Below are 11220 nucleotides of genomic sequence, written 5' to 3'. Positions count from 1 at the left end.
ATAAGAATGACTGTTATAGACCATTATATATGCATATATACATTATATATGCCTGAGATGGTTCCATATATAAAACCAAATAACACATGCCCATATTCCTTTGTCAAAAGGGATCCATTCCTGTTTCACCCAGATGATGGCCGTGTTGCTCTCTTACATAACTGGCCCAGGGTCGCTTTCCCAAACTCCATTTAATCACCTAATCAAACATTGTCTCTTGGTTCAATGAAGAACAAAGACAATCTTGGATGTGCAGTAAGAATCTGTGGTAAAGCTTGGCCCAGGATAAATGGCTTCCTTCTTCCCCTGCAGAGCGCTTCGCTGGGTCAGCAGCAACACAGAACCGCAGCTCTGATCCGTCTGTCCTTCCGTTTTGTGCAGTTTAAGGTACAGGTTGAGAACTCAACATTTTTGGTTTTGTTTCCCTCAATGACACTTGCTTCTTTGGCCAAGAACCATATAAACACACAAAAAGAATCATGTATGATATTTCAGTAGAGTTGGTTTTGAAACTTTCCACCTGTCTTATTATTTACTATCAAGTTAGTTGGGCAACAGGTCAGGTTAGATACCAGGATCAGGTGTGTTGAATGAGCCAGAGGCTTGAAGACACATCTCCAGTGAGGATGGATTATAGAAAAAAAGTGTTGGCGTGTTAAAAAAACCCAACCAATCGCCATTAGGGCACTCAGTCAACGCAGCATGGTTCTAGTGGCCTGTCAGCTCAGTGTGTACTGTAGAGCACTGGTTTGGCTCTGCTCATGCTCCACTCACTGCTCCCCAGGGGACGGGTCAGATGCAGAGAGCAGGTTTTCCCACTGTGGGACTAATAAGGGACTTTCCCTTCATTCTCCTCGTTCTTACGTCAGACAGTTGGCACATTTCTGTGTGCCAACTGTTTCTACCTTCAACCACCCCCCCCCCCCCCCCCCCCCCATGCAGTACCTCCCCATTTACCACTCTGACAACTTTCATGTTGGTCTGACTGTACAGTACTACCTACTGTAAAAATAAAACTAAATAGGTTTTCATTTCCTCAGCACGCACACGTCCAGCACGCACACGTCCACACGTACACGTCCACACGCACACGTCCAGCACGCACACGTCCACACGCACACGTCCAGCACGCACACGTCCACACGTACACGTCCAGCACGCACACGTCCAGCACGCACACGTCCACACGCACACGTCCAGCACGCACACGTCCAGCATGTAAAGTATACGTCCAGCACGCACACGTCCAGCACGCACACGTCCACACGCACACGTCCAGCACGCACACGTCCAGCACGCACACGCACACATTCAGCACGCACATGTCCAGCATGTAAAGTATACGTCCAGCACGCACAAATACAGCACGCACACGTCCAGCACGCACACATCCATCTGGAGAAGCTGCTTCCTCTGTGGAGCAGAGTCACCTGAGGAAGAAGCAGGACGAGTGATTCAGTTCATGCTTCACTGCAAAGCAACACCATGACAGTCTGGGATCATTGTTTATCTGGAGGGAGATCTTTTAGGATCTGACCATGTAATAATTAGAAAATTTTTTGTGTGTGTGACTGATACAACCACTGAAAGCACTAAGAGCAGTTGGGCAACAATAGGTCACACACACTTTTTAGCCCTGAGTCAAATTGTTTCTGAAGAAATGTCCTTGTGTTGTAAGTAAATGAGTTCTTTATCGGTTCTGGAACCAAACGTTTACCAGTCAGGCTGAGTTCTACTTCTGAGTCCTCACGTAAGTAAATAACAAGTGTAAAACTGTATAAATTTTATTAGATGGGTTGAGATGTTTAGCGAGTTAAACTGTTTATCACAGAACATTATGCTCTCCTTCAGTCATCACTACATACATTTTTACTGACGCTGTTACACCGTTTTATTTGTTGACACGTTGTGATTTGTCTATTGCATTTGCCAATTGTGGCCACAGAGGGCGCTGTTAAGTGAAGCTCCGTCTCTGTCCTGTCGTATGAATTTTGTGTATATATTCCCCTATGTCTCCAATTCTTTCATCATAACAGTTCCTATATCATCAAAAAATATTCCACTTAATGTGGAAATACCATGTTGTGACAGCTGAATGATTTAAGATAGTTGTTGTATTAGACATCATTTACATGGGAACATTTCCCATGTAAATCACATCCCATATAATGAAGCTTCCATGTTGGATGCAATGATTGGACAGTTTGAAAGTAGGAATGAAATCCCGTCCTTTACAGGTGGATAAACTCTGCACAAAAACAAAAATAAAAAAATAAATAAAATAAAAAAGATAAACTCTACACAAAAATAAATAAATAAATAAAATAAAATAAAAAGATCAACTCTACACAAAAGTTAAAAAAAAATAAAAATAAAAAAGATCAACTCTATACAGTCCAACAAGAGTTGCATCAAACTGGTGTTTACAGCTGGAGGAAAAATGCTGAGCCTTTGCTGTTATTATTTAATTCAGTTTTAACAATTTAGCAAAATACTATTTATTATTAATCTAATATTATACAGAATGTTAACCTCTAAAATCTACATAGAAAGACCCAAGCAGCAACAGAAGGTCCACTGAGTGAGTGAGTGAGTGAGTGAGTGAGTGAGTGAGTGAGTGAGTGAGTGAGTGAGTGAGTGAGTGAGTGAGTGAGTGGGTGAGTTTTTTTCCTGCTCCAGTGGAGTCAGGTTTCTCCACGGGCCTGGGAGTCGCTCACGTCCAGACTGAGAGCGCCTTTGTATGTGGAGAGAGGAGGAGAGAGCAGCAGTGTGGCTTCAGGTCTGCACAGTGAGGCACCAGGACGTTCACCCGCCTTCACTACAGAGGAGCACTCACACCACAAACCTGGACTTTACTCACTGAGGAGCTGAAATGTTTCAAGGGTAAGAAACCTGACGTGCTGCTTCAAGACAGAAAAGCAATGGACCTTTTATCAGGCGCGCTACCTTCACAGGACCCTTCGATCAGAGGAGACGCATCCTCCTCCATTTAAAGCGTGACTGGTTCACTGGCAGCAGCTGATGTGGGTCAGTGGTGAAGTTCTAATGCAGCTCCTGTTGCTCCTGCGTTTCTCAGGTGGTCTGTGGCCCTGCGCGTCGTCCTGCTGTGCTGGCTGCCTGCTGCCCACCAGGTCACACAAGGTAAGATGCAGTGGAACCTGCCAAACGTCCAGTGGTGCGGCTTGAAATGACTTTGCACTGGACTCAGATGTTTGTATGTGAAGTGCTGCTGAGTGTGCGCTTTTATCAGATCCCTCTGACTCACTCCATCCCCACATTCATACAGTTCTATCAAATCTGGACAAGCTGAGATTTCTTTTATTAATAAACTGGAGTTCCTTTATTCATCGTTTCCGTTCTCACAAACCCATCAGGAAACATACCTGCTGGTTGTGGGTCCCGTCTTTCCATTTTCACACCTCTGTCTGCGGCTGTGGTTGTCATGTACTCCTGTCCTCAGTGGGAGGCTCCTCTGTAGGAGAAAGAGCTTCCCGTGTGTGTGTGTGTGTGTGTGTGTGTGTGTGTGTGTGTGTGTGTGTGTGTGTGTGTGTGTGTGTGTGTGTGTGTGTGTAGGTGCATGTGTGTGTGTGTGTGTGTGTGTGTAGGTGCATGTGTGTGTGCGCATGCGTGTGTGTGTGTGTGTGTGTGTGTGTGTGCCTGCGTGCATGTGTGTGTGTGTGTGTGTGTGTCTGTGCCTGCATGTGTGTGTGTGTGTGTGTGTGTGTGTGTGCCTGCGTGTGTGTGTGTGTGTGTGTGTGTGTGTGTGTGTGTGCCTGCGTGTGTGTGTGTGTGTGTGTGTGTGCCTGCGTGCATGCGTGTGTGTGTGTGCGCATGCGTGTGTGTGGGTGTGTGTGTGTGGGTGTGTGTGTGTGTGTGTGTGTGTGTGCCTGCGTGCATGTGTGTGTGTGTGTGTGTGTGTGTGTGTGTGTGTGTGTGCCTGCGTGTGTTTGTGTGTGTGTGCCTGCGTGTGTGTGTGTGTGTGTGTGTGTGTGTGTGTGTGTGTGTGTGGGTGTGTGTGTGTGTGTGTGCCTGTGTGTGTGTGTCTGTGTCTGTGTTTGTGTGTGTGTGTGCCTGCGTGCATGTGTGTGTTCGTCCTGGAAGTGGCAGACAATGCAAACACGGCACCGGGGTGAGAAGCTAAGTGTTTGGTTTGAATGTTAATGCCCTCGGGCGCTTCCTCGCAGCGCACACGCTGATTGTTTGAGAGAATCACAGACACAACAGTGGGAGCGGAGGGGGCGGAGGAGGATGTTGGTTTGGGAGGGTGCTGGTAGCTTTGAAGTCGGTGCCAGTTTAGCGTCAGCACCAGCAGTGATGCTGATTACAGACCAAGCGTTAATGCATTTGTGGTGATTAGAGAAGTTCTCACTTTGAAATCCCTCCACCGCGTTGGGATGTGGACGGAGGTTGTGCATCTTCTGGGCAGTGAGACACATGAAGGTCCTGTGAACAGGCGTCTGCTGCAGAGCAACAATCAGTGCAACCATCGTATCCACTGGTTTGAAATGGGACAAAGCAGGAACAGGATGGTCGAGTGCTGCAGCCTTTGGTTTCTTACACTTTAGGGTTTTAAATGCAGCATCCTATTATTTATTACTCGTGAATATAATATGTGTACAATGTGTTAGCAAGTGAGGACATTTTATTTACAGTGCATTCATGTGCGTTCAAGGAATGTTGAGGTGCTGGTGAACCAGTGTCAGTGAACTCATTTCCCATTTCTATATCTTATTCTTATCCACGATCAGCACACATCACTGCACATATTTCAAATAGTGTTTAACCCAATGCAATGAGGACACTCTGAATCAACACCTCAATACATTGTGGATGGTTCTACCTCATTGTGCCTCTGTTCTCCATACTTTCCTCTTGGTTTCAGGCCTAAGAATCTTACTTCAGAACACGGGAACCTTTTATTGGCAAAGTCTACTCTCACTTGTTTGTTGCACCTTCCTCCTCCTCCTCCTCCTCCTGATTGTGAGGGACTTTTTATTGACAGATTTAAAGGAGCTTCCAGACTGTTCAGTGTTGTTGAGTTCACCTGTACTTTACCTGTTGATTGACAGGATCATTATTTGTGTCACAGCTGATCCTCCTTCCTTTGAGTTGACTTCTCCCTGGAATTATCCCCAATACTGTGATATCAAGTCCAGATCTTGTATTTGTTTCGTTTTCTTTCAACTCCCAGCCTCTGTTTAAGTACCTGACTGTGATCCCTAAATAATGAACGTTATTGCTTCAGTGAAACCTTTGAACAAACAAAGCAGAAACTACTTCAGGCCAATGACTGTTATTCTGTGCTAGTTGCATTAGCAGGTTGTCGTCATCGTTACTCTCCACACATGCGGTTAAACTAAATTCCAGTTTCCTGTTTCCACACTGTGGACCCCACGGCCCCACACCCAAACGAAATGTTCTGCCGCGGGAACCTTCACCTTCCATTTAGCGATGCTTGAGTTGCCCTGAAAGGCTCCCGTGTTTATCCCATAGAAGTGATGCTGAGCTGAGCCCAGTAGGAGCCATTTTGGAGCAGACGCCTGTCTGTACAGTCACATCATGTGAGGTTATTGTGCTGCTGACAGCTACAGTGTTGGGACCCGGTTGGGGCCATGCTGCTGTTGCTCAATGTCTGCTTTGTGGAGCCTCTACCTCTGAGGTACCGGCTCCTCCTGCTGTCACATACATCATATTCAACCCACTCTTGACCTGATTTGGCCTCTGATGCAACTGGAATAAAAGTCCCACAAAGCTGCAGTCAGCGTTTTATGAGCAGCAACCTGGCAGCCTCCACCTCCACCAACGAGGTGGAGCCCTTGATGCCCAGCGGCGTCCTGTCGGGACTCTGTTCATTGGGTCCAAGTGACTTTGATTTGAACACGGCTGGGCACAATGGGCCGACTGTAATAGGTGTCATTGCTGTGTGTGGAGCCGTCATCTCAGTGGGACGTTAATGGGAAAAAGCTCTCACTGGAAACTTAAAAAGTAAGAATGGGGGTTTCTTGACTTTCCACACTGCCTTGTACTGTCCATGTATTTTCCATGAGGTGACTGAGATGACGTGGTGTTGTTCAAATGTTCAAACTATAGTATCCGTTAGACCTTCTGTGCTTGGCTTCACAGTGATGAATATCAGATCATTTATCATTAATTACACCAATCTACTGTAAGGATTTGCCCCTGAACGCCTCAGCGCTCACTGTAATCACTCAGTGGACAGATATTGTTTGGATACATCGTTTCTATAGTTACCATTTTCCTAAAATGTCACAATGAATCATGGTCATTGTGTGTTTGTTCTGCATCTGTTCCATTCGGAAGCTTCTGGGCAAGAAACTTACAAAAAGTCTTTTCACAAGACGTCTGTTAAGCACCATTTATCAAGAAGAGTGTTAACGATGCGTTTATGGGAAAACACACGAGCTGTGATTTTTACATGTCTACTGTGTGTGTGTGTGTGTGTGTGTGTGTGTGTGTGTGTGTGTGTGTGTGTGTGTGTGTGTGTGTGTGTGTGTGTGTGTGTGTGTGTTTATGCTCAGGTATGTGTTTGCATATTTGGGTCTGTGGCTAATTTGCCCAAACACACTCACACAAATGTTTCTCGCTGTGTTCGTGAGGACACACTTCTTTAAAATCCTTAACCTCATTTCAACCCTAAGACCTGAAACTTGAATGCAGTTGAATTGAGATGTTGGATCACTAATTATTGTTAAGGCTGTGCGGTGGACGTTCTATTTGAACTGAGCAGAGCCGCTGACTGGCGGGAGGCGTGGTGGGCGTCGCTGGGTTTACATCCACAGTCCTGTCTGTGTTCCAGGGCAACGAAAACACTTTGGACCAGGAGAGATGTGGTTCAGGTTAAATGCATGGAAACAGGCTGTGTTCTCGTTTTCTTCACTGAGGCCAACCCTCAACCAAAGCCTGAATGATGCTGCTCTCACCAGGTCACAGACGTCGTTCCACCAGGATTAAACACCTGACCTATGAACAGCAGGAAACTAACACGGAAATGAACACAGTCATCAATAGATTTACAGAATGTCACACGTTGAATCACTGTAGTCGACCCAGCGACATATGATCTAAATTCATATTCCAACTATTCAGAAGAGCTGCTGCTGTGGTCCAGATGTTGACGTCATGCTGACTGGTTGAGTTATAGACTGACAATGAACAAAGACAAGAACTACTACAGAGAACACAGTGGAATAAAAATAATATCAAATAAAGTAAGCGTTTCTTGATGCACACAATCCAAATTATAGGTTAAAAAAGTCTCATGTGTTTTTAAAATAGAAATGTTACTTGTTTTTGATCCCATAACGACAGATAAAGCATCACCATTAGGTGTATTACACTGTGGTGAGTGTATCCACACCTGTGATCGCGTCCATGGAGCATTATTTAACAATACTGACAATCATAGCAGCTCAGACCCTGATCCAAACTGCTGTAAACATAAAAAAGCATGAAAGTAGAGAAGCTGTCTTCTTGTCATTCGTACACAGTTTATTTGCACATCCAGCTTTTCGGTGTTCTGTTCACTCACAAAAGGACAGACGCAAAATGCTTTAACTTCTGCAGTTGGGAACAATAATGATGACAATTGTGGTGGAGCTCAGTGGGCGGATGTCAATAGACGGTCTGCTGCCAGGCGGCCGTGGAGGAACCATGTGATAACATTTTCCAGAAGGTTGCCTTTCATTCAGTTCACAGTCGAAGGTCTGTGAGCGACACGTTTGTCACGGTGCAAAAATGTCCAGGCGCCGACAGACGTGACTCCACTGAGGTCCCAACGTGAAACCACGGAGGCTCAGTGTGGCTCGGGTCTCACCTGGCAGCGCAGCATGGTTCTGCATGGTTTCCACACGGTTCTACATGGTTCCACACAGTTCTACACGGTTCTACATGGTTCCACACAGTTCTACACGGTTCTACATGGTTCCACACGGCTCTACATGGTTCTACACGGTTCCACGCGATTCTACATGGTTCTACGCAGTTCTACGCAGTTCCACACGGCTCTACACGGTTCCACACAGTTCTACACGGTTCTACATGGTTCTACACGGCTCTACACGGTTCCACACAGTTCTACACGGTTCCACACAGTTCTACATGGTTCTACATGGTTCTACACGGCTCTACACGGTTCCACACAGTTCTACACGGTTCCACACAGTTCTACATGGTTCTACATGGTTCTACACGGTTCTACGCGGTTCCACACGGTTCTACACGGTTCCACACGGCTCTACATGGTTCCACACAGTTCTACACGGTTCTACACGGTTCTACGCGGTTCCACACGGTTCTACATGACCACAGCCGCTCCGGCCCCGCTGTGAGTCATTCACATTCATGTTGGAGGAAGGGATGCGTCTGTGAGGGGATGTTTGCAGTGAGGACAGTGTCGCAGCTGAGCAAACGCCCCAGCAGCAGCTCCCATGCGCTGACAGAGACCCATTCAGAGCCCGGCCTCATGCTGTGCATGGAAATAGCTGGCGGCTGGTAGCTATGACACCACACAATCAGAAATGGGCTTTTATCTGGACGAGAAGTGAGCTCGTTAGAATGAGGCTGGTGGATTCGCATCCCGGTGTGTCGTCACTCAGCTCCGTCTTCTTCCTCAGAGGGTGAAGTGAGGGTCAGAGAATCGCAGGGGCGGCGGTGGAATCGCATGAATGTCAGGGATGTGATGGAAACAGTTCCCTTTCAGACGTTCACCTCTGACCTCATGACAGCGCCTCACAATGCACGGCTTCATTCCACAGCCAGCTGTAGTTCATCCGTAGCGCTGGCTGTTGAATTGATCATATGCTGCACTAATATTAAAGCACAACAGTCAAATCTCACGTCTGTGTGTGAGGTTTTGAAATCACCCGCCTGCATGAGAATCACCTTGAAAGTACGACTATCAGGGTGTTGGTGTTTAAATGCGTGCAGACAGGAGGCGTTCACCCTGTGAATGGCAGGAAGCAGAACCACTCTTATTTAATAACCTCAATATCATAAACTTATAAACAGGTCCACAAATCAGGGAGCAGCGAGTTCTAGGTGGTTCTGATCATAGAGTTTCACTGGACAGATTGTAATTAGACTAAAGGGTGAAGGATTCTGACGCTCCTTTGATGCACAGACACAGAGCAGGTGTCTGTAGGTTTGACTTCAGTGAGGGATGAAAGCAGATTCCATCAGCTTTCAGCCGCTTCACCTCTTTATTGAATCTTGCTACTGCTGCTGCTGCTGCTTCGGGTCGGCTTTACTGATGCTCTGACTGATGCATATCAGCGTGGAGTCTGACTAAATGTGGACTTCATGAATGAGTCCTACCCTTTCATAGCTTTGCTTTGGTCGGCCTTTAAACAAAGTCCAGCATTTCTGACTGAACATGGCCTTGAAATATGAAAAGCAAACGCTGGAATGAGAGGGAGGAGGTGGGAAACCCTGTGACAGCGGCTGCTTCCACTCTACTTCGTGACCCGCGGCCGTTCTGTTGGTTGAGCGTCGTTACCATTCATGGTGCCTTTCCTCTCTCTTACACCTGATCTGCCCTCATCTCCGTGCTCGCACACATTTCCTTCACATTCACACACTTGCTCCTCCCTCACACGTCCTGACTTTTCCTCTCATCGACTGCTGCCCATCATCTACTCCTCCATAATCAACCCTGTAAACCAGCCAGTTGCCACATTGTCTGCGCATATACTGTAAATGATGCACCTTGTTATTATTTCTTGTATTATTGTACTGTTTGACATGGGACCTGATTTTTATGCTCCTATTTGCCTTCATGTTACCTTTGAGAAGCTGAGAGCTTTGAATATTTTCTTTTTTGAATATCTTGTCACTGTCCAGTTGCTACTGGGACGCTCTGGGAAACAGTGGATGTAAAACCACAAGTGTTCCAGTCCCACGCTGTCACAACTACTACATTTCCCATGAGCCCACATGCTGGGACGTTTCCCTGTTGTCCTGCACTCACTTGCATTTGCTCCTCTCCTACGCCACCTACCTGTCCACTGCCACCACTTACGCTAGTTCAGACTTCGCCTTATAAATAAATCAGAATTCAGCTTTGGTTTGACTGCTTTGGTGTCACTTACACCTTCTGAGGTGCACAAAACACAAACAAATGTGACAAAATTCCTTTTTTGCAGCATTCTAGTAAATGTCTGCTCTCATTGTGCACAGCTAAATGCTGTAAAAGCTAATTAATCAGTGACTAATTAAGGGAACTGTAAAGTTGCAAGATTAGAAAAAATGTTTATTTTCTTAACAATAAAAAAATAGCTTTTTCCAAATAGACGGTGCCCAGTAAATGACTGTGTGTGTGTTGTTCTGGCACCAAACATCGAGGACTGAGCCAAAACGCTCTTTCGCTCTATTTGGCAGAGTGTGTAGTCACAAGAACACGCTCACAAATACACACATACGTACAATAAACACAGGGCACGTTACGCAACAGCGCTGACAGAACAGCGGAGGGGTTTGTTACAGAAGTGCTGAACGCAGCTGATTGTGATTCTGCCGCTCATGTTGATGCAGACAGCTCACATCCATGTCTCCTTTTCCAAAGTCCAAGCAGTTGACCTTTGCTGACAAAACCCAACCATTAGCTGTAAAGTTAGCTGTTACATTAGCTGTAAAGTTAGCTGTTATATTAGCTGTAAAGTTAGCTGTTACATTAGCTGTAAAGTTAGCTGTTACATTAGCTGTAAAGTTAGCTGTTACATTAGCTGTAAAGTTAGCTGTTACATTAGCTGTAAAGTTAGCTGTTACATTAGCTGTATAACCTTTGCTCAGCGCTACTCAACCTGTGACATGCTCCGCTCAATGACTACAAATATTATATAATACTATCAATTAAACGTGTGTTTTGAGGCATCTTGATATTCCTTGTTGCTGGTGATGTCATGAAACCAATAAATACTACTTCCTTAGTATATGAACGTAAAAAACCTGTTTTAATAATGACAATGCTCATTCAGCGCTTATGGCATAATTGTTTGTCGCCACAAGATGGCGCCAGAGTAACACGGCTTGAACGTGACTTCAGGTCTGCTTCATGTCCTCATAATGTTTTTTTCTGCTGAATAGTTTCAATCAAATTTATTCATTATATTATATAATTATATATCATTATTATTATTATTATTCATTTATATATCATGTTTGAGCTGTTCAACGACTCAAACTAGTGCTAGGAGTTTATTGTAA

At 45.5% G+C, this 11220-nt stretch overlaps 1 protein-coding gene across 2 annotated transcripts in view; it reads left to right on the top strand.

Moving 5' to 3' along the window:
- Positions 1-2704: 2704 nt before the first annotated feature.
- The window catches only part of col15a1b (collagen, type XV, alpha 1b), a 30185-nt gene continuing 21669 nt past the window's right edge, over positions 2705-11220 (top strand). For both annotated transcript variants that reach the window (XM_055503876.1, XM_029132742.3), the window contains exons 1-2: positions 2705-2883; positions 3077-3141. In XM_055503876.1, coding sequence (XP_055359851.1) covers positions 2873-2883; positions 3077-3141 — 76 coding nt within the window. In that variant the 5' untranslated portion in view covers positions 2705-2872. The remainder of the gene's footprint in view (positions 2884-3076; positions 3142-11220) is intronic.

This window comes from Betta splendens, chromosome 17 (genome assembly GCF_900634795.4).
Source record: "Betta splendens chromosome 17, fBetSpl5.4, whole genome shotgun sequence".
Taxonomy (NCBI): Eukaryota; Metazoa; Chordata; class Actinopteri; order Anabantiformes; family Osphronemidae; genus Betta; species Betta splendens.
This window is presented reverse-complemented; position numbering and strand designations above follow the sequence as displayed.